Genomic DNA, 25,276 nt, shown 5'->3' with positions numbered 1-25,276 from the left:
GGTCGATCTGAACAAACAATGGAACGTTTCTCTCTGGGAGAGATAAAGAGCGAATTGTGTGCCCGTGCGCGCGTCTCTCTCGGCTTGCTGCTCGGAGTCAATCTCACTGAGCGGCTCGCTGGCTTGGAACACATCGAGGTCAGTGGTGTTCTCTCTCATTGAGATCGTCTCTCCCACTTCATTTATGGGAGCAGGAGTATGAAGCATCCCCCTGTTCCAACCTCTCCCGCCTACATCCCAAAGTACAGAACACATTGATCATTCAGGTATATTATAATCTTTGTGCACATCTGTGAGCATGACGTACACTGATCTATTATCGTTGGTTAAGCCTCATTTGGACTTTCTGAGATTTGATTTCAGTAGCCTATTTTGTTGAACTTAGAGTGTCTTTTCAGCAATTACCATTATGATCCCTGCTCTGCAAAAATTCTGCATGCCGTTTTAAACTTATAGACAGCGTTGATTCTGACATAAGCTGGTCAATTTATATGCTAGTTGTAAGAGTGGAGTGTACAAAAGGTAAGGCACTTCAGGTAAAATGCATAAAGAAGCAAATAAAACAGCAGACAATTTTGAGTTGAGTTTGAGTTGAACTGTGTTATACTGATTTGAGTCAGTAAAAGATTGTAATATTGCTGCATGCTCTGAGTTTACAATATAATGAGGTTGTAAAATTGCTGCCCACTCTGGAAGCAGTTATACAAAGGAACAAACTGTAGTAATTCTTTTGCCGATCAAAACAGTTACATTTATTTACATATACAGTAATTGTAGCTTGTCAGACATACTTTAAAATGTATGAAAAAAGTGTGATATCCAATGCAAAACCAAACATCAGGAGTAGAGTGATGTTTATGAGACATCAGATAGAAAGTTGTCTGAGAAGCAACAGGGTGATGTGGAACACTGAGGTCACACATCTGTATGCAGTTTATGTGGAAGACCGGCTGTGACGTCCACCCCAAATGTCAGTAGGAGCAGACAGGGGCATCACATTTGGACAGAGATGATAATGTTTATCACCAGACCTCTGGCACATTCAACACAGCTGGCGAGAACATTTTTCATTTTCCGATGCAGATGTATCACTCTAGGGCAGCATACTGACTTTGACTGGGTATTTCACCATCAATCTCTGAGACATCAAATAATTATGACAGAGAACAATCCGGAAAACTATTTCCTCCTCAGAAATGAAGAGGAATGACTGAAGAATTTATGATATTGCTTGGTAGGTTGACATGTTGCCGATAAATGGCCACAGCAACAAAGAGGAATGACTGAAGAATTTGTAGGTATTTGTTGATATTTATGGGTGCCCACATCAAGGGCTTATGGTTTGTCTGGTTATGCTGATCGGATCATAAATTACCACAGCAACAAAGAGGAACGACCAAAAAAATTGCTAATACTTGTTGGTGCCCTCATCAAAGGTTTTTTGGTATTTGAGAATTTCAGTATTTGTTGGCAGAGAACCCATCATGAATGTGCAGGCTTGGTTGTTGATTGGCCGCCGTGTGAAATCCCGTACGTAAAGCACTAAGAATTTAACATCTCTCCTGTGAATGTCTGAAATTGTTTTGTTGTGCCACAGAGCTTTCTTTATTCTGATTCTATTTGAATGTCTAAAGTTGAAGGGTTTTTAAGTTTGATAAATCACAGTTCCGGTAATAAATGAATAGCAAGTTCAATTGAGGGTACGCTTCACTTCACATAAGACCTGTGTTTCACCTGTCATTTAAACTTTTCTTTTAACCATATTTCTAGCACGCCTTCTGCTTGTTTGGTAATTCATGTGATTAAGAGTAATCATACCCCTTTTCAAGGTAGATGACATGATCACTGGAGCATGTGATTAGGCTACTGTCATAACTGAGGGAGGTCTCATGTTTCAGCAGACAGTCACTTATTATGTTGCAACATGTGGGAGCAGGCAGTAAAGGTCTAAATTTAAAATAAAACATTTTCAAAGGGACAGACACCTGTAGGCCATCTGGAAACCTGTCATTATCTTCAGCTTTTACACCATCATATTAGGGTTATCTCCGGTAACTATGGTAGTCATCATTAATCAGATCGATAATTCTTTAAATGGCTTATTCACATACAATTATTCTGGGAACAAACTGTACACTAGCTGGTGCCTATGATTTATCCAGAAACCAGCAGAACTGAACAGGCCAGTAAAAGTCTGTTTAGATGAGTACTGGATCAATGAGAGCAAGTGGATATATAAAAGTATCCATTTGTCAAACATGATGCTACTGATCACGGTTTGTGTAGATGTATTGATGATATGGGATTCCTAGAGACAGGGAAAGAACCTGATGCTTAAAACACAAACCCAGCAGTGATCAGTAGCCTACATGAATGGGAAAAGCTCAGGTTATGGGAGGTTGCAAGCTCCGTATGTTTATACAAATGATTTTGAACACCTGAATGCAACCTCTTTCTATAGCCAAGAAAAGTGATATTTTGTGGATAATGCACGAGTACAGCAGAGTATATATTTTTCTCATTTTCAGATTTGGGCAGCCCAGTGTGTGTTTGTGGTTGGCACTTGTGAATAATCTCTGTGGGGTAAAAAGTTTTTGCCAGCCACTTTCATTGCCAAAGCAGGCCCCATGATGCTTCATTTCCAAACAACATTTCTTTAGTTGCTGTTTGATTATCTCTGAAAGAGAAAACAAATTCTACATGCAAATCAGTCTTCCCCATTGATGATACCCCTTCAGGTCCATGTCCCCTCCCACATTTTACACATGACATGACCATGCCTACTCACGCTGATTTGCCCTCAGCGTCCAGCTTAACGGCACTGGCCCCCTTCTTAGCCAGGAGCGACGTGACCTTGTCCACCTCCCCATGCTCCACCGCGGAGAGGAGACGCTCGTCATTCTTACTCCATTCATGGGCCTGCAGGAAGACACACACACACACACACACACAGACAGACAGACAGAGACACAGACACACACACACACAGTAAGCATAAATACAGTGAATTACATGTCCAGCAGACCAGTGGCTTTCCACATAAATGTAAACTGTACTATCTGATCCTTACTGTGAGAGAATGAAGGGACCGGAGGCATGGGAGATGGGTGTGCTAGCACAGCGGCTAACGCTCATGGGAGATGGGTGTGTTAGCACAGCGGCTAACGCTCATGGGAGATGGGTGTGTTAGCACAGCGGCTAAAGCTCATGGGAGATGGGTGTGCTAGCACAGCGGCTAACGCTCATGGGAGATGGGTGTGTTAGCACAGCGGCTAACGCTCATGGGAGATGGGTGTGTTAGCACAGCGGCTAAAGCTCATGGGTCCATGTGGCAAATATGTTTAAAAAAAATGTTTAACTCTCACCCCCTAAATGTGTTAGGATATCAATAAAAACACACTGTGCAAATTTTTGAATTGTTCCTACAATATCTAGAGGTTGCTCAAGGCCTTTGAATATTTCCGGAATCGCTAATTTTTGCAGAAATTGTGCCATTTAAGAACACACAAAAAATAAAATGCAATATTATGCTTAATAACACAGGCACTGTGGTAAACAACATACAACATCAAAATCATAGAAAGAAAGAAACAAACAAACAAACATCACTTGTCATGCTTGTATGACGTAATGACAGAATGTTGAACTCAGAACGATAGTATAGTATCATCATAATGTACAGTTGTACACCTGAGATGTCCATTTTCACTCTGGGCCAGAAGAAAGTCTCTATCTTATGGATTCTTGAGATGAACGAGTGCATCCTGAAATGCAATGAAAAGGTCTCCTAACTGGTCTATGAAGGCCTCTACATTGGACTGCTGAGTCTTGGAAGTTCTCTTGGGATTTTTATTGGCTTCTGCCATTTGTCCTGAAGTGTTTCCAGTTGTTTTATGGCATGATGTTGGGGACGAACGGGAATTCTAGCCTTGTCCTAGAATACAAAGACTTCTTTGATCACAGCTGTTGCACTTTCATGAATAGTTTTTTTTCAGTGTTTTCTGTGATACCCTTGGGTCTGGCCCTTGAGTCGTGGATCTGCTTGAGGTTTCTTCCTATATGCATCTCCAATTCAAAAATCGAAAACAGGTGGTGAGAATGAGCTCCATCACATCCTCCTCCTTGACCATCAGCACGGGACCTCCGCAAGGTTGTGTTCTGAGCCCTCTCCTCTACTCCTTGTATACGCATGACTGTGTGGCTATACACAACACCATCACCATCATCAAGTTTGCAGATGACACCACTGTAATCGGTTTAATCACAAACAATGACGAAACAGCCTACAGAAACTAAATAAACAACCTTATGAATTGGTGTAAAGGAAACAACTTGTCTCTGAATGTGTCCAAGACGAAGGAATTGATAGTTAACTTTAGGCGGAAAGAACAACAGTTTGAAGCTATTAACATCAATGGTGAGACAGTGGAGAGGGTGAGAGACTTTAAGTTCCTGGGCGTTACCATCTCAAAAGACCTCACTTGGGACAGTCACACTCAGAACACTGTAAAAAAAGGCCAACAACGTCTGTACCACCTCAGACGATTGAGAAAGTTTGGTATGCGACCCAAGATCCTAAGGTCTTTTTACAGAGGCACCATTGAGAGCATCTTGACTGGGACCATAACTGCATGGTATGGGAACTGCTCTCAATACAATAGAAAAGCACTTCAGAGAGTTGTGCGTACAGCACAGACCATATGCGGCTGTGACCTACCCTCCATACTGGAGTTATTTGAGGGAAGATGCATTAGGAAGGCAAAAAAAAAATCTTGAATGATCCTAGTCATCCCAACCATGAACTATTTGAGCTATTACCATCTGGCAAACGATATAGAAGCTTGAAAGCTCGTACCACCAGACTCCAAAGTAGTTTCTTTTACCAAGCAATTAGATTGCTGAACTCATGCTGAAGACAACAAGGCACTTTTTTTTTTTTTTTTCTATATACACACACCCTTTCATTTATTTATTTTTTGAGGAGAAAAAAAAACACAACGAATTTTACTCTATTATAAACCTATAATGAGATGTAATAAAAGAAATCTTGAATCTTGAATTCTAGGGAGTTTTTCCTCGCCCCTGTTACTCATGGGTTCTCTTTAAATGTTTAACACTCTGTAAAGCGTCATGACACATGAGTAATGTTTTGCCGCTCTATAAGTGAAATTAAATATCAATTGAAATTGATATTACAACACACATGAAACCTGTTTCTTGGAGGGTAACTTCCAGTTATTTCAGTCTCTTCTGATCCGAGTAACCATATAGCGGACTTGCTTCGTGTTGCTTCAGCCATCGTCTCAGTGTATATTGTCTACTGTGCTTCATTCACATTGAAGTGTTCTTGCTTTGAAAGACACATCACAACTAAAACAGGAGTTGCTATGAAAATTGCTCCCAACAGCATATTATTGGGAAATACCAGAATCAGCAGATGAGATCAGCAAATAATCATTGTAAATTTGCATGGACAATATGGAATTGCCATTTTAAGATTCATTAGGTGATGTAGGTAAAACCACCACATGTGGTCACCAATAATCAATACACATTGTCATTGACTGCATGGTCAAATAAGTCCATTGCTGTCTTAAGTATATATTATTAAACAAATATACATGCTAGCACAATGTATCACATAATACGCGAAAAATCCCAAAATATGCACATTGCACAGTATGTGTTAAACTTCAAAGGTCTTGAGCAACCTCTAAATATTGATTAATATTGATAAAATTTTGCCCAATTGTTTTTTTATTCAAATATATTTGTGGGGTGAGAGCATGAACTTTTAAAAGTTGAAAAATAAGGACCACCCTAATGTTTGTGTTTGGGATAAAGACAGACAATCTATTCGGTGTGGGAGGAGAATTCCAAATCATTGCTCATGCCAAGAAGCTATGTAGTGAGATAAATGTCAGCTGCCATGGAAGTAACAGGCCTATTAAAAAGGAGAGGTTGTCACTGCTACCCTTTCAGAATGAGCTGATGTTTTATTTCTGTAGGGCACCATGCTTCACGCTCTAAGAATGAACAAGATCAACAAACAGGCCGAAGTTGTTTTTCTACTCAACTGCGGATCATTTTCTCAAATAATAGCCACATTAATAACCCCTCGCTGACTGCCAAAAGGCAAAAGGGTTTGACCTCAACTTTCCTGACATAAAGGTCAACCTCAATAGGTACCTCATGCATGCTCCTCTACCAGAAACACGCTGTCCACAGACATGTCATGAAATGACAAGATGAAGGAGTTTTCTTCATTTATTTCTTGCCATTCAGACACCCCACCCCTCTCGAATCTGTACACACCTTCAGTCATGGGTGAGAAGCTACAAGGTGATTATTGGATGTTGAGTAGGAGAGGGAGAACACCAGCAGAGACACAATTAATCTGCAGGGGAGCGAGTGGGTCTCTCAGTGGGGGAGGAACAGCACAGCACGACATGTCCCACTCAGGGTTGATTTAGTGTCATTTCTTTGTCCCCCTCCCCAGAGCCACCAAACCAGGACAAATGATGCTTGTTTTTCTTGTTTCACGCTAGCAGCTACTAGCTTTGGGGTGTTAGCTGTATACTAGTTGAGCTTACTGATGTGTTGGACGAGACCGAAGGCAAAGCAACTTCTTTGATTGCAACAACACAACACAACACAACACAACGCAATGTGGCTACACATGTAGAGGTCGGTATACCACCTACAAACAATCTAGCTAGTACATACAGCAACACAAGCATACACGTACCAACACACCAAACACGTCAACATTTTTTTCAGTAAGTATACTTCCAGTGAGGCTATTCGCATGACATTTTCACCGGACATTAGTATTAACTTAGGTAATCCACACATATATAAAAATCCAAACATTAATGTCTAAAAGTAGTGTTATGAGTAAAAAAGTGGAATGGCACAGGGAAAAAGTATTGAACACGCTAAGAAAAAGCAGTACACAAAGGCGAGGAATGACAAGGAACAAACTGGAATCTATAAGTAGTTAGAGAAATTGTCCCCCCTGTCTGTGCAAATTGATATAAGATGGGTTAGTATTGTTTTTTATTACCAAGGTGTCACACAAGAAACATTTCATGATGGGTAAAGAGCTCTCCCAAGACCTTTGCAACCTTATTGTTGCAAAACATAGCAATGGAACTGGTTACAGATGCACATCAAAACTTCAGAATCATCCAGCAAGCAGTATTGGAGCCATTATCTGCAAGTGGAAGAAACATCACTGCATCATCAACTGGCCATGCACAGGATCTCCTTGCAAGATTTCTGACCAGGAAGAGAAGGATAGTCAGAAGAGCCAAGGACCACTCTGAGAAAGCTCCAGAAAGATTTGGAGGCAGCAGGTACAATTGTTACAGAGAAAATCATAGGTAATGCACTCCACCGCCATGGCCTCTATGCAAGCTCATCCCGCATGACTCTATTGCTGAAGAAAAACATGTCAAAGCTTGTTGAAAGTTTGCTACACAACATTTGAACAATCCTATGAAATACTGAGAGAATGTATTCTGGTCAGGCAAGAGCAAAATGGAACTTTCCAGATGTCATACTACACACCATATTTGGAGGAGAAATGGCACTGTGCATCACCCTAAAAATACCATACCAACAGTGAGGTTTGGAGGTGGTGGCATCATGGTGTGGGCTGTTTTGCATCTCATGGCACTAGCAGACTTCATACAGTTGAAGGAATGATGAATGGAGTCATTTTGTTCTGGGAGAATCTTTACTTCCACCAGGATGATGAGGATGAGACATGGCTAGACCTTCCAGCAGGACAATGATCCAAACCATTCAGCAAAGGAAGCTCTCAATTGGTTTCAGAGAAAGGAAATCAAGGCCCTGACTTCAATTCAATTGAACAGTTTTGGAAGTTAACTAAAGATTAGGATTCACAAGAGGGACCCCTGAAATATTCAATATTAAAGGACTATCTGTTTCAAAGAATGGGCCAAACTCACACCAGAATACTGTGACTGATTAGTTTCGTCATACGGGAAATGCCTTAAAGCGGTCATTACGAATAAAGGCTTTTCCACAAAGTATTTAAGAAATTTCAGCAGGCGTGTTCAATAGTTCAAAAGTCATTCCACTTTATTACACATAACTCTACCTATGGACATTAATGTTTGGATTTTTTTATATGAGTGGATTATCTGAGTTAATACTAATGTCTGGTGAAAATTTCATGCAAATAGCCTCATTGGAAAAAATGTTGACGTGTCCAATACTTATTTACCCCGCTGTATGTGTATGTGTATGTATGTATGTATGTATGTGTGTGTATATATATATATATATATATATATATATATATATATATATATATATATATATATATAAAACCTACTCACACAGCCAGTCGTGTTTAAGTGCAGAGTATTAGGGGGAGGAATCGAGCCTAATGGTTGAGTGCCTGGAGAGGAGAGCAGATTGTTTACCTCACACTGGCATGCACGAGGGTTGAGCCAAAAGCAGACCGCAGAGGTCAGCCGATGAAAGGGGTCACAGCTGAAGTCCGTCACCATTGGGAATGTACTGCAACTGGAGACGGCATCAGGGACCCACCTTGGAAAACCTCGTGCTATTCCTGTGCATCCCGGCCTACTATCCTTAAGAGCCGAACGCCAGGAAAACTCCAAAGCTACCGAGCACTAGGACTCAAGAGGGCTATTCCTTTTAGTGTCCCTGTGGAACTACAGACCCTGTATGCTTAAGGTATATCCCTATACTGATATAAAGCCTTCGTCATGCACAACCGAGTCGGTGAGCTAATCAAGAGCTTTACAATCGTCCAACAAGAGCAGGAGCTCAAACATACAGCTCAGTCACTATCCACAAGATACACTTGGGCTACAGAGAGCATCAGGCAATGACAACAAAGTTCAATCAGTGTAGAATTCATATCATAAAAAAGGGGGAGAAGATACTGTACACCGAAGGAGGCAAATAATGTACAAAGTGAAACTGAGACCATCTGTGGGTGGGGAGTGGGAGGACGAAGAGAGAGACATCCGCAGTTAACAGGCTTACTCGAGTGGCCAACAATGACTCAATCAGCTTAAGAGGTGGGAGTAAATCACACATGTGCAAGATACAAGCAAGTCTTAAGTAATTCCCAAGTCACAGTGGTGAAATATATTACTATAAATTTATATTTACAGTGGTTAAATATAGAACTATATTAATTATCTACACAGTTTCTAAAACAGAACAGATTCACACGTCACCCACAGAACAGAGAAAACAGAATCACACTGTGTACACACAGTTTTCTTTTGTTTCTACTTCAGCACACACTATTAAGGTATGAGAGGTAGCAGGGTTAAATTATGAATGTAGATTGTCTTTGAACTAGTTCAGTGCATGCCATTCTTGTAGGAAATGGTAGGCCTGCTTTAAAAATAGGATGATAGGTGGCCCACGCAACTGACTGGGGCACCTGCACCGTACGCTGGGCGACCCGGGTTCGATTCCCGCCCCGTGGTCCTTTCCGGATCCCACCCCGACTCTCTCTCCCACTCACTTCCAGTCATTCTCCACTGTCCTATCGAATTAAAGGCATAAAAAGCCCAAAAAAATATACTGAAAAAGAAAAATAGGATGATCGAGAAAAACATCATTCCAGCTAAGCATTCAATAATGAAAACTGAATATTATATTATAGCCTATAATTAATGTACAGTAAGCAGAATGTAGGCATGGCTGCATGTTTCTGCAGATCAAAATGACATAAGCCTAACAGCTGTTTTGAGTTAGGCTATATGTTTATTGTTAAGCTTATTAAATAACTTCCTGATAGAGAAGACAAACCATTTTGTGGAATGATGCATCTAGTCAGGTAGAACCCCAGGATAGGTGTGACATAAGGTACGAATGCAATTTTATTTTTGCATGAATTGATAGTTTAGGGGGTGTAGACTCAGAATCTGACGGTTGCCACTCTGGCACCCTTGAGCATTTTTTTAATGACATAATCTGCCATGCCCCCTTTTTTTGACCATAAAACAATAGATGCACATTACTGAATAGATGCACATTACTGTATAAACCCATCATGTATGGTGTCAAATGAAAGCTCTTCTCAAACAAATATCAACAATGTCAATATAAAATGCAAAAAATGATTTCAAGTCCCTCCAGAGAACATAATATCTGTAAAGTCCGGTAAGGTGAAATGGTAGGCTGAGCAACAAACTGTCTCAACCCTCAACAATTAAATGGACAGTTTACAAGGAACAAAGCAGTACTCTAATTCTAAAAGCAGCTATATACAGAACATGTTGCCAGGCTGGCCTTGTATACATCACAAACATCAAATGTCTCCAAACAATATTCATTCAATCAGACATTTCTCCCTTGCGGTCATCAGTATCCTCCACTGAAAGTGTAACCATCTTCAAATTTTTATTTGCACACTGTGCATCACCTTTGCAGTGGCAGTAGGTGGTGCATGGTAGTCCATCTGACTGACAGTTGCAAGAGACCCTGGAGCATGCTGGCACTGCTTTGCATCCTCAAGCAACAAGCTGTAGACCTGTTTTCAGGGGGCAATGTCAGTGTTGCCATGAACAGGCACAGGAATTCCATCCTCTATTTTCCAACCAAACAGGGATGGATCATCAGTACACACGGGAGGTGTTTTTTTTGTTAGCAGCTCTCCGCAGCAGGACGTGCAGCCGTGCACGCTTGATGTGTTCCGCTGCACATTCTCTTGTCTCTTTTTTTGGTGAATAGCATGTATCTCAAGTTACTGAGGCGTTCAACAGTCTTTCCCTAGTAGAGGCAAGAAAGGAAATCCATTCTTGCCTTCATGCTCATCAGCTTCTACATCTGTAAAATCCTTCAAATCAAGATTCCTCTTGAGCATCAAATTGATTGCTGAGGTTTTCCCTTTGCCATATGGACACATTGTCACAACCAGACAATGCACTGTGTGTGTGTGTGTGTGTCTGTGTCTGTGTCTGTGTCTGTGTGTGTGTGTGTATGATACTACCCCCGGATGGGTAAAATGCAAAGCTTTCACAAATTCCTTGTATACAAGTATACTTGGCCAATAAACCTGATATGGCAGCCGTGGCCTACTGGCTTCGGGCTTGAAAATGAAGGGTTGCCGGTTCGATCTCCGACCAGTAGGAAAAATGTGGGTGGGGGAAGTGGTTGAGCACTGCTCTCCCATGCCCACATCCACAGCTGAAGTGCCCTTGAGCAAGGCACCTCTCTTCTCATGAGGGTCAACATCCTAACTGACCTTGGTGACCAAGCAGTGTAGTGTGGAAAAAGTAACTTCACATTTGCACTGGGTGGCAAAGGTTAGCACCTTTTGCAGCATTGCAAAGTGCATTTCTCCAAACTTCTGGCTGGCTCATACATAATTCAGGCAACGTCTGAGAAACCAAAAAAAAAGAGGGAATAAAATGAACCCAACCTCTTGGCCCTACACTCTCATTCACCAAGGTGGATCGCCTAGAAGGTTTCAAAGGAGAGAGAGCATGGTGGGAAACTTGCAAATTCAAATAAATGCAGATCCCTACTGTTTGTTTTGCTTAACCCTGTTTGGTCTGATTAGGCTTTGTTTGAAGAACGAGCTGGGATTTCTTTATTAACCCTCTCTTGTACAGTTATTTTAATATTGCTCAAACCAAGCTCCCAGTTTCACAACACATTTTCTGCTATTTACAAGCCTTCATTCAGCATTTATGTTGCGGCTCAGTGGTCCATGCCCCAGGTATGGAGGTCAGACGCTGCGTGTGTTCTTCTCTCTGGCTAGAGGGAACGATTGAGCACAACCACAGGGGCCCGAGAGTCTGACTGCATATAAATGACGCTCCAATTTTGCAGCTGCATGCGAGCAAGCAATTCATTGCGTTCACAAAATTAAGACATACAGAGCACATCGGGCATCCACTGAGTTGATTGCCTCTGGATAGTTCAATTATCCTCCCTTAAAGACAAAGAGCCTATAAAAAAAAAAAAAAAAAAAAACGTCTACAAGCCTCCTGTGGATAAACATAGTCTGTAAAAAGTCCATAATTCTCTCAGTGTGATACATTAAGATTTTGATTTATGCATTGTGAGGAAAATCGTTGAAAACACGTTTGCTGTCTGGATCCTCATACAGAATAGTCACACTGAGAGCTGCAAATGTGAGATGGCCTGGGGCCCGCAGCCACCTTCCTGCTACAACACACTGATTGGCACTCAATAAAAATGTGGAGCAACAGCTAATCCTGTGCTTATGAGATGACCTCGTCAAATGCATCAGCATCATATGAATTGGATCAGAGAGGTCAATCCAAATCTGCGTAATGGCTGCACTTTCAACAGGACAGCTGTGGCAGATTGTGTGGCACAACATTGGATGAAGCAACTGTCAAATTCAGTTTAGGCTTTGTGGAGGATCAAGCGTGCAAAATTGCAAAATGCCACAAAGATAAGTGGAGGCGTAAACAAATAAATGCCTGACAGAACAAGCACCAACGTCTCCTTGTCGAAGCGTGTTCAACAACAAAAAAACGTTGCTGTTCAGCGTATATACGGTGCAATCCATTTCCTTCTGCTGGTGAGAGTTTCAGTAGTAAGGATATCCGGTTTCATTTCTTCTGTTGGAAAAACATTTATTAATCATTGCCAGTGTGCATACATCAGCCACTGGTGCAAATGAAACCCACACAGATTGAAGACAAGAGATCTCTGTTGTTTCACATCTAGCACCCCCCCTACCCCTGGAAAAACAGGAAACACTTAACATTATCTGGGGGGCTCTGTGTGTGACTGAGTAAATGTTTCTGGCGGTTGCGGTGGTGGTGGTGGCGGTAGAGGGAGGGTACATAGGCAGACGCACACCAAACACAACCAACACCCACTCTTCAGTGTAAACACCTCACTCTTATCAGATCCAGGTCTTCCTCAACATGGCAGTAATGGAGTGGATGGAAGCAGGGAGGGGGAGAGAGGGACAGCAGAGATGAAAATACTTTGAGCAGACCATTAAACGGGTCCTTTTCCATAAACCCCTTTTATGCTTCATGGGAATTTGAGGGTGGGGGTGGGGAGGGGGCAGCAAGTCTCTGCTCTGTGCATGCACTATGGGAAGAGAGTGATTTCACTGGCCAAACCGCAGTACATTACGCTTTCCAGAGCAAAGGGACAACGTCCAATATAAATGATCTTTGTGCACAGGCTCTTTACTAGCATACCAAAAACAGCAATTCGTGTACACTTTCGGAGGCACATCTTGGAAATAATCAGCAACTACACTGACCACGGTCTGCCCCCTTCAAGCTTCTCTGGATATCATGTTCAGTTAGGCGCTCAGCCAATAGGCCAGCTGATAGGCTGCCTAAGCCTGGTGCTAACAGCATCTCACTTTGAGCAGCTCAAGCTGGGAAAGTTGGGCGAGGGATGTATGTGCTTTGACCTGCCAACCCAGAAGAGTCAGGTTAAGATGCTGGGACACCCATGACACGGAGCAATGAATCAGAGTTTCCAAAAAGGTGGTGTCCATGATCACAGGGTGGAGGGTGTGAGTATTTCCTTTTAAAATCGCCTGCAGAAGAGTGTGTTAGTCTGCAAGAGACCCCCAACAGAGCTCCCCTATCCCCAGGGCGAAAGTACACCAAAGCCATAAGCTCCTCTAATCTTATTAAGACTTGAAAACCACACAGCATAATGATAAAACGTAACCCATGATGAGAAATACAGAAATAAAGCATCTTCAAAAGTACTTGGCTTTAACTGAAGGGAACTCTGCACAATCGTTCAAACCCATGGGCCGTTGCAAAATACCTCACTCTGTAGTCAAGGAGCAAAAAAAAAAAAATCTTAAAAGACCTGGCAAAAAACCTTTAGTCTGGATTTATAGTCCATCCAGACGAACAGCAGCTGCTAAAGCCACTTCTGCCTGCATCTCCAAGCCTTAGCTCTTGTGTCTGGGGTTCACCCACACCCACATCCCTTGGCTGATCTTATAAATCTGATTCTCCACCCTCCCCACTGCCACTGCCCCTCCCCCTCTCTCTCCAGTCCTCCTCCATGCCCTACCCTCAACCCTCAGCCCCCCTCAATCAGCAGCAGCCCTATGATTATGCTGGGTAAGCACTGTGTGGAGACACATCCTAAGCAAGCTGGAGAGCTCGTCTCGATGCGTTGAGCAAACCTGCAAGCCATAGTCAAGACGTTTCAGACAGCGTTTCCAATGAATGGGACCAGCTGTCTGAAAAGGTGCCATGTCTTGTCTGGCCAGGAAGACAGAGTTGTGTGTGGCACTGAGGCTCTGTGCCCCCACCCCCAAAAAAAACAGATGCATGTTGGGAGTTGCGAGGGTGGCAGGGACTCGAGAACCCTGGTCCATTCCAGAACAGAGCATATTTCATTCCCAGGGTTTATAATGCAGAACATCTGAATAGGGTTCCGAAATAAACACAATGCTCCTTTTCTGCTGTGTAACAGCTGAAACCGCTTAAACTGTTCAAAATGGCTTCTGCAAGTTTACATTACTCCGAAGCTCAAACCAAACTATAAGATACTTCAGTCCTCGGAAGAAAGAAGGGTCAACAAACAAACGCTACATGTTTGCTCTTGGACAGCCATCTACATCCACTTGAGAAAAGCTGCCCCGTCACCAAATCTTCTTGCTTTACGGGATGTGATCTTTTATGCATTGCCAAAACAATCTCTCTCCACATTCACAAAAGCTGAATGTTTCCCTAACAGAAATCACAAACCAGCCATGCCAAACCAGACTGTTTGAAATAAGTTAATGTCATGTTAAGTTCCTTAAGGCGATGCCTGAAGCTTGAGCCTTCTGTAGGTTTCTTTCAAACTCACATTAGTTCACGTACGGGCAGGGGAAAAAAAACACAGAGACCCATTGCTGGGAATCGTTGTAAATCACAGCAGTTAGGAGGAAAGGATTGGTGCTGGCGTTCCTTGTATAGCCTCTCAGATGAGGTCAGAGTCTGGGAAGACATTTATCAAGCCTGTGCTGAGGTACGGTTAGTGAAAGGACAACACAAGCAGGGCCATCATTTCTTTGTCACTCACTCTGTCTTTCTTTTTTTGTTGCTGCTTACAAGGAATGTTGAGTACTTCGTCATATTTCATTCTGCTCTGAGGCCAGCAAAGACTTAACCCTTCAGCACTGTAAAAATAGCATTTGCGCTATACTTCCTGAAGCACAAATAGCCTTTCCTGTTCTATTAATACATGATTGAACTTGGAATGCTTAAGCTTACACTTTCCAGACTGTTTCACTTTGGTCTGGGGGCTACAATTACTGCAGTGCATTTAAATGAATAATGTAACAATAACCCAAGATATCATTCCAAGATATCATAAATAAATCATTTAACATAAATGGACATTGTTTAATGAGCAATAAAACCAGTCTGAAGTGATGGAAAGAAATATCAGACAAAAACTTTACAAAAAAAAATCTAAAACCCGCCACAGAGACTTCTGTAATGAACAATAAGTAAAAACAAGAAGCCCCAAAAGTTCTAAATTTAAAGTTAATGCGGATTTTGAGAAATGTATCTGTTGTTTGCCATCTCTACGTTGACTCTCAAGGCCTCTGTATTCCCCATCTTATCTTCCATCTGCCGACTGCATCATTACTTCATGCTGGGAGGAAAGCATGTGTACGTTATCGGGAGCTTCACCCTTTTGAACCTTCTGACAATAGTAACTAAATTCCAGACAGGCCTTACAACTAGATGTACCGCAGAGCGGTACAGAATATGACCGCCGCCCAATCCAGCACATTTTTTCCCACAAAAATAAATCACGCTGAAAGGCCTATATGATTCTAACTGTCTCACTAAATTGCATTATCCACACTCAATTCTCACTGGTATCTGCTAGACAACAAGTACCAAAACATGATTAGTTCATGGATTTCACATGTAAAATTCATTTTATACAACCCCACCCTCATCTTGCCTGTTCATAATTCTGAGAAATTCTTGAATTGTGTGCATGTACATGTTTATGTTATGTGTGAGTGTGTGTGTGTGCATGCTTTGTGTGTGCCTGCGTATGTGCCTCTGCATGCATGCGTACATATGTCTACTGTGTGAGTATGTGTCATACGTATGATTACTGTGAATGTATGTGTGTGCGTGTGTATCTGTTTGTGCATGTGTGCACATGAAATGGGTTAACATGGCCCCTTGAGATCAACATACGGAAAAAAATGGTCATCCTAGGCCCTACAGTTCTCAAGATATTCACAGAAAACTGTGTCTGCCCTACCCTCCTTTCGGGGGGTCCAGTCCAGTGGGGGGGCTACAGATCAAAACAAAAAATGATGGTTCCATACTATCCATGTGGGGTTACATGCCCACCAAGTTTCGTGTACCCCGGTCTTTCAGTGTCCCGGAAACCCTTGACGGAAATTTGGGCATGCGAAAAAAAAAAAAAAAAAAAAAAAAAAATCTGACTAAACCTATATGACCGCCGCTTCGCTGCGGTCATAATTAGACATACAGTAAGCAAAAATCCATCTAAAAAGATGGTTAAAGACTCCAAAAAAGAGTGTTGTCTAGACAACACAACACAGAATATGTAACAAATAAGCATTTCAGACAGCTGTGTTGACAGAGTTGATGCACAGTACTGCATAATCCAAGGCAGACACATGAATTAGGCCTCGAGACTGAGACATAAAGGGGGTTTGCCATGCTGAGACTAGCCTCTGTTAATCCCTCAGGGTGAGACAGCTGGGAGCAGGCTAATAGAGGATAATGCTCAAGGCAAGCGCCTGTTGTTCCCATTCTCTTTTGCTTTCTTGCATCGCTGCCAGACCTACTGCTATTAGTCACCTGAAACGTTTCTTTTTTTGTCAACAAATACTACCAGTCTCAAAACTGGTCTAAGTTGGGAGAGCTGATTGTTCAATGGCAATGTTTGGAAATGTAATGGCGATGTTGAATCTTACACAGTCAAATAAAAGTAAATTTATTTACAGCTGTCCCTGTCAATGCAGCCAGCTATTTCTGACCGTGCCCCGGCTGCCCCCATGTAGAGTGCACTAACAAGTATATAAATGGTCCCAGCATGCGCAAGGACAGTTCCCTTTCAGGCATGGCACTGTGGAAGAGCTGGGTTCTGCTCAAGTGTCAATCACGGATAGGGGGATAGAGAGAGAATTAAATACAGTATAGTCTGTCTGCTGTGCAGCCAGATGAACTTAGTTAGAAGGCTGCCATGGGAATGAGTCAGAGAGCTGTGAAGGAAACCAAGAGAGAGTGCATGCTAGAACAGAGCGGAGGCTCGCGGTTTTTGCTAGGAGGCTGAGAAGTGGAGCGTTTTCCCCTTTTCCCTCTTGCTGGTGGAGATACAAGGATACAAGGATACAAGGAAGTTTATTGTCACATGCATATAGTTACTGGAAGTAAGAAATGCAGTGAAATTATGTCTGGTGTCAGCCTATTTGTGCATTAATGGGGGTAAAAGTGCAGTAGAAGAGGGGTTTAGTAGATTAAGTGGCAAGGGCTGCATAAAAAGGTTGGGGGAGGATTGGGATTGGGTGGGGGGCACCAACAAGGAGCACCCAAGAGCAACAGGGGCAAGGAAAAACTCCCTTACCAAGAGAGAGGTATCCTTACTGGAGAGACTATCTATCTACTCGCATCACCCTTCACCCATGTCTGACTGATGAGGTAACTGTGCCAAGCCTTCAAAGCGCACGCTACATTCACAATTACTTATCGCCCTCGAGACAACACTGCCGCCTTCCTCACTCCCAGGCTGGCCTCCCATGCTACCCTAAAAGGTCTACGATGATCTCATCCTCTTTATTTGGCCAGCTATTGCCTGAGTTGAGTTAAAGGGCAATTCCTCCCATACCGACAGTGTGAAGTTTATCAAAAAACATAGACATTACTGCAAGTATGTGTCCCTTTTGTAAAGAACAATAGGGAGTGAGCCCAACTGTCACCGCATAAAAGTATTCTCTGGACGTAACAGATGTCAGTGGCTCCACACAGCTCTTAAGCCCTGTTCAAAATCCTTCAAAAGTGATGATGGAATTTGACACAGAAAAGGCCAAAGTAGATGAAAAAAGGCTGGCATGTGGTTGGCATGGTCACCACGGCTGGGTTTAGGAGATTCCTGGTGGTGCCGCATTACTTTCTTACCAACACATTGCCCGTGGTTCACACTGTCAAAACATTACAAGGTCTGAGAGACTGCTCTCTGAAAACTTTAAGTAAGCTTCAAACTTCAAGAACTTTCACCAAAACCCCTCTTTGTCTTGAAATATTCAAAAACCATTCCACTGTACAATACATCCTCATGTCAAATCTAAAGCAAATATATCTGCTTAAAATACATGCTTAAAATGAATGTTTGCCTGTGATAATGAAAAGAATTAGAATCAGCGTTAAGAAATTAGAAAAAGACAAAGGCAAGGACAAAGATATGGAAGGGAGAGAACGTCCTGCATTGTAAACTGGCTGCTGAAATGTCTCTGCTGTCTCTGTGAACTGGCTGCTGAAATGTCGGTGCTCCAAACCAAATGCTGTCATGCTAATAAACAGCGTAATTACATCATACTGAATAAGATGTTTTGTGTGGGATGTAGGTGTGTGTGTGCCTGTGTGTTTGTGTGTCTCAGTGCTTTCACAAATAATGAATCACAGATGAAAGAAAGAACAAAAACAGATAGAGAGAGAGAAAGAGGAGGAAAACAACTTCAAAACAATTCACAGAGTAAACTTGGACCAAAGGAGAGAGAGGGACAAGGACCTATAAATATTTAATATATGTGTAGCACGGTTTAATGGGGCACTGCTTCATCACACAGAAGGTTCCCCAGTCTAAACAGGGTGCAGACCAGGGGGTCCTGGACTGATAACGCTGGCCACATTACAAGCATTCTGTGGGGAACACACACACACACAGCTCCAAATTGTTCCTGCAATCTCCTACTTTATATGCATAATTTTTTTTCCTTTCAATCTAGGCCAGCATCTACTGGCTGGCAAGGCCTGTGGAATTGTACGTGAGACTGAACAAAGGTCTGCTTAAATATTTTCAAGGGAGGGGATGAACTGGTGTGACTACACAATGAGAAACAGAAAAAGGTCTCGTAACAAAAACGTTTTTGACAATCTACAAGACCCCTGAGCTAGTGGTATGCACATATTATACTCATGCTTCTCCGATACATTTCATCTGGGAATTGTTTGGCCATTAGACTACTTCTCCTCTAAAAAGTGAAATGTTTTGCCATTCCAGAACCCATGTTTCACTGAAGAGTGAAACGCTGACCCTTAACCCTTAGAACCCTAAGCTGTTTTTAGGGCATTTTCACTACCTTTATTCATAAGGATTATTTTTATTTATTCTGGTCATTGTAAGTGCCACACAGACATATTATGTATTGTTTTTTTCAGCAGAGTCTAGGCATTTCATGTATTAGTAATCATTTCATGTATTAGTACTAGCATTGATTTTATTTAGATTTTTAAAGAATTAAAATATAAAAAGCGTATTATAAAAATCTTATATTTCGACATGTATCTCACCACAGCAAGTTCATAGCTCTACATGCATTTCATGTGTGTGTAGGGCAGACTGTCCTGAATCGGGGCAATACAATTGCCATGTTGGAGGGATACTCTGGGGCTGAGCAATTAACAGAAATATGGTGTGTGATTTACGGAAATAAATGCCATTTTTTATTTAGTGATGAAAAATGACCTTTCTGCGCTCCATATCTGTGACAAGAACTGATCTGACCTGACTTGACCCGAGGTTGCGTGTTAGCCTGCGTGCCTATGGTGTATGCACTCATAATGATTCTCAACTTTTTACTGCATTGCCATGAACAAAGTAAAGGCAAAAAAGGTGTTTCTTTGTTGAACAAATTGGGATGCTATGTGAGCCTTGAATTGGATGACATGCAGGAATTTGCTAGGATCTCAAAACCGGATTATGAACATGCTTTGCAATAGAGAAACACACGATAGCGTTGGATTATAAACATGCTTTGCCACAAAAACAGAAAAAACGTGGGGTAAGTCCAGCTATATGAAGTTATTATTTTGCTGTCACTTCGTCTGTTTTATAACCCATGATGTACTTGGTATCAAATGATAGCTCTGAGTCTCTGGGTCTCCTCTTTCATCTGATATGCCACATATCTATCAGATCACGGGTCCTCAAGTAATTCAAACCAGAGTAATGGGTGTGCAGCGTTGGTTTGTGTACATAACGTTATTATTTTGCAGTCACTTCGTCTGTTTTTATAAGCCAGGAGGATCGATATACATGGTATCAATGGATAGCCCTGTGTCTCCTCTTTCATCTGATATGCTTGCCATGCGATCACGGGTTTGCGAGTAATTCAAACGAGAGTGGGTGCGCAGGTGAACGCAGAGAAGTATAGACTGTAAATATGATGCAATTTGATTTAATTTCATGATTTTTTTTAATTTTCATACTTGATCGTACAGACAAGTGTGTAGTCTCGTTGGAAAGCCCCACTTCTGCTCTGTCACGCAATAAAGGTTTCATCTCGTTGCGATGAACAGTTCCGGAGCAATGTAACAGAGAAGAAAGGGTGTGTTTTTGCCTTTTCGTCAATCAATCGGTTCTAAGGGTTAAAGAGATTCCAGTGCAATTAGGGCCAGGGATAAAAAAGTGATGGGCCTGCGAGATGCAGTATTCTCATCATCAACACTAGAAGCGGTTGTATAGCTCCAGTACGTGACTGAACATGAGCATGCAAGGCCAGCTTTATTCACAACCCTGGGTCTGAATTCTGTGGTCTGCACTCCAGTAACACCACAGAATTCAGAATAGTGCCCGCATAGTATTTGGGTAAGGTTTCGTTCAGAACGCAATCTTTTGTGTACGCAAACTTTTGGTCAAAAAGCACCCGAGGCCTAAGGCTGACACACAGAGCCTTAAATAGTAAGGATACCTTTTTCTCCCCCCTCTCTGATGGTGCTGTTAAAACGCAGCTGGCAACACACAGTATACTTGGCCCATGTCTTTGGTCTTACTGGCAAGCACTTTAGCCAAACCGAATGCATGACATTTATTGGCGAAAAACTGAACTATCAGACCAGAGGCATGGAATTCACTACACCAACACAGTTGTTGTACAGTTAACACAAGAGGGTGTTAAGCATCTACAAGGTCCTTAGACATCTGATATTTACAGTATATCTAACGGAGTTATAACAATTTCAATGCTCTGTTAGTTATTCTGTAATCAGCCCAATGTATTATCCTTCTGTAACAATTCACGGCAAAAGCCAGAGACCAGACTCAGAGCTACGTGGGTGGAAGTACTTTGAATCTACTGTACTGACTAAAATGGTTTCCAAGCAACCGTTACTCTGAAATAAGCCCACTATTACATTATGGCCGAAAAACAGCAAACGGACTATACTGCCTAAAAAAACACTGATTACCATTTTCTGTTACAATTTTCAGTGATAATAATGCCCCGACCACCATCTTTCAGATGGAAAAATAATTATTGGCAACAACAGTGGTGGCGTATTAGTTTGGGGAACACTTCAAACCATGTACGTAGAACATTCATATCTATGCTTGAAACATTCAGCAACTTCAAGAGCAACACACTCCCTAACATTTACCAATTGAAAATCAAGGGATGACAGTAAGTGGATGACAGGAGGTGCTTTCATATTTTGTACACTGGTCACTCGAATTAAGGTTTGAGTAGGATGTCTATAGGCTATAACAGATCATTACCTTTTAAGAACATTCCTAACACACAATTAAGATTTTTAGTGTCTCATCATATAAAAACCACATTCTCCTCCTCAAGATTGCTGGTGTTCCATTATGGTCATAGTCTGATGAGTCAAACTCCAAGGAATCCAGCCACTAGCCCTGGAATTTTCTTGCTGGTGACAGCTACTAAGAACAAATGGGAAGACACTCCGTCTCACAGGAAACCAACAGCAGGGTTTCCCGTTCACTTTCATCTTGAATACAAGGACAGGGAGTTTTTTTTGTTTTGTTTAAATGACTTGCTACCAGAGCAAGACTTTGCTCTATCCATTTGAAGATCAGGTTCACTGGATGTACAGCAGAAATGACTCACAGGATGTAGTCCATGAGCTGGGTGGAGGATTTTTCCTGACTTATGAATCACACTGAATCATGGCGAATTTAAATTCACTGTAACTCCTTGCTGAACACTGTGTGTCTCTGTGAGGTGACTGCCACTGAGACTTAAAGCAAGGGTCAGATCATAAACTCATAAACTATATAGGAAAGAGAACAGTTACTCACATCAGTTTTCCTGAACTTTGCTTTCAGGCTCTTCATGTTAGTCCATTCAGTTTGAGGCAGTCCAGACGGTCTATGGCAAAAAATATCATATAATCAACATTGTGTCCCTTGGGAAATCTCTACACCATTCACTGTCTTGTTACAAGTGAAGATTGTTCACCACCAGATATAGTTACTGAATACAGAACTAGAAGAAGGCACTGCAACTTTACCGGGGCGGTTTAGAAACGGCATAAGCAGCATTGTATTTAAACAGGCACCCTGGGACTATTCGTCATTTGTGGCAAGCGAGCCTGGGGCCAAGTAGCCAGTTTACAAACTCATTTAATATTCTTGGTCTCAGTGTGAAAGCGCTGCAGAGAGTTCTTTAAAAAGTGGTGGGAAGTAATATGGTCGCCGGCGGTGCACAAATCATTTCTTGAATCTAATAAAGCATGAGAAACATATTCAAAAGGCGCACAGTCCACTGTGAATAAATGCAATGGGAGCGCCCAAAGTTTTTAAATGAATTAACGTTAGAGAGTGATGCAGTGATGCGAGCGAATAACTGTATATAATCTATAGCCTACTCATAGTTCGGGTAAGGACCAGCGATTCAGTAACCAAGTAGCATACAAAGCATCTATAATAACACAAGAGAACTACTGAAGGAACAAATGTAACAGGCTCACATTCCTTCACGTATCCTGAGCACAATGAACTGAACTTTGTTACAGCTACCGGAAGCTTTCCCACTAGTCATACAAAAGTGGTAGCCTAACAATCATGCTGGGAAAAGTGTTTTCCAGATTCTGTACACTTACCCACTTAACAAAAGTTCAGCGACAAAGAGTTGTGCGATTTGGTGCAGATGATAGTTTTCAGCCCTTGCTGACTAGTCTACGCGACATTTAATTCAGCTCAAATGTTTACATGCATAGGGAAACGGTAAATTATGAACAGCGCTGGACGAAACAGGCAGGTCCGTGAGGCTGGACTATGCTAGCTAAACGCATTAGCCATCAGTGAGTCCATTGAGGTGGCCTGCCTGCAGCCTGCTCAGTGGCGCTCTCTCCCTCCGATTGTTCCCCTAGTAAGTCATGACGTCATCTCCCCTGTGTCCTCGTGACTGGATGAAATGTTACACCGTTCCCGGACGGTGTACAGTAGCTTGTACGGATTCGGACCATCGTGATTTTATCCTTTCCCCTACTGATATAATGTTTTGTTCATCAAGTCCGGTGGACTAGACGCTATTATGCGAGCATACAAGGGCTGTGCAGTGAAGTAGGATAGACAACCGAAAACACATGATCATTCAGGTTTAATAGGTTTCTTCCTCACCAGTAGCCTACGCAGCTTGGGAAATCCAATGGACCCAAGATGGTTGCGCGGCCGAGGAGGTGAACTACATAGAATATTGACACATTTGGTAGCCTACGGGAAACAATTTGGTGCATGCCCATAACAAGAGCCCTGGTAGCCTACTGATGTAATAGAATGAAATTGTATTTTTCTGGTCTGTAGGCCCAGTGCCAAGCCAAGACACAGGGTATCGTTAATAATTATGAATAATTATGCAGTGTCAATATCCAATGCCCCCAACCTATTTTTTTTTTTTCACGCATTTGTCCAACTAAAATGTTGCCTATGTGAATGTGGTGAGGAATATAATGTGTTTGCAAATTCTTGAATTTCCCCTGGGGATCAATAAAGTATCTATCTATCTAAATTCAAGATCCAGTTATCCTCAATACTGTAGGCCTACCCCTTTGACCTGTAGAAGAGTAGTGCAGACAGGCTAAACCATAGGCTACTGTACATAGCATGCCATAGCATTTTTTAATGAAGTATACTAATTGGAACTTGTTCTAACTGAATCCAAATGAACTGTGTGTACGGTCTGCCCAGTAGATGGTAGTACTGCTCTATTGATTTGACACAGATCACTTTAGATACATACAGCGCTTTCCAAAGTAAAGCGCACCACGGGCACTAAGAAGATAGCCGTCTCACCTGGCGGATAAAGCAGATGGTCCGGAAAATACTGTCTGTGAAGAGGCTGTAGTCTATTTCCTGAGAGATCTGGAAATGTAATCAAATTGATAACAAACATTTCTACTTCAAAGAGCAATTTTGTGCAATTTTGAGAGACATTGCTTTCATGAAAGAATCTGCTTTTTCCCCAATTGCAGCAATTACAGCCCTGCCTATTTTTGACATTTCATTTGTCAGATGGCATCAAGCTTTCCCCCACCATCTTTTCATTTTGGGATCAAAACAGGAACACCAGGACTGGAACACCTGTAGTCCTGAGTTGTCTCTGCACGATTGAACATGACACTGGTGTTTTTGAAGGTCTATTTTGTGGAGCTGCCAGCTGAGAACCTTTAAGACAGTTCTTTCAGAGAGTAAATGGCCTTCCACTCCTCATAGCCTTAAATTGCACACCCAGTTTGCACTATGAACACCATTGTAGCGTCTTCTTCATGGAATTGTTTTGTGAAATAGCCTTGATGTCTCAGTCTGGACAACAGCAGACCAGTGTGTTTCATGAAAAAGTTATTTATTTCTGGCTGCTTACACCATGCAAACTCACAAATCCAAATGCTTCAGACACTGAAGTAGCCCAAACAGCATAGGGCAACAGTTTTCAGCTGAGCAACTACAAACAGAATTGCAAATTGGTGATAAACAAACCGTTTATCTTGATAATGTAGAACTGGCTAAAACTGGAATTGGGGAAATTATTTTTTGTTGCAGGTATAGGTTCTATATTATACATTATATAGGCCTCTTTTCTGAAAATGTTTCTGTTATTTTAATTCTAAACTAGATTAACCGCATAATGCTATATGGTACGCATGGTGTTGTGAACTCTTTGTAAATTCTTTGTAAACATTAAGTCTTACATCTTCTGTGTGTGTGTGTGTGTGTGTGTGCGCATGAAGGTGAATGCACACCTAGCAACTTCAAAGCACACGCTTCGATGCGGACTTCT

General features: G+C 41.9%; 1 protein-coding gene across 1 annotated transcript in view; it reads right to left on the bottom strand.

Moving 5' to 3' along the window:
- The window catches only part of rai14 (retinoic acid induced 14), a 56,062-nt gene extending 32,634 nt beyond the window's left edge, over positions 1-23,428 (bottom strand). The window contains 3 exon segments of the mRNA XM_048258806.1: positions 2,789-2,919; positions 22,297-22,366; positions 23,100-23,428. Of these exon segments, the coding sequence (XP_048114763.1) occupies positions 2,789-2,919; positions 22,297-22,332 (167 nt within the window). The 5' untranslated portion in view covers positions 22,333-22,366; positions 23,100-23,428.
- Positions 23,429-25,276: the final 1,848 nt, after the last annotated feature.

The sequence above is a fragment of the Alosa alosa genome, chromosome 12 (assembly GCF_017589495.1).
Source record: "Alosa alosa isolate M-15738 ecotype Scorff River chromosome 12, AALO_Geno_1.1, whole genome shotgun sequence".
NCBI classification, from domain to species: Eukaryota; Metazoa; Chordata; class Actinopteri; order Clupeiformes; family Clupeidae; genus Alosa; species Alosa alosa.
This window is presented reverse-complemented; position numbering and strand designations above follow the sequence as displayed.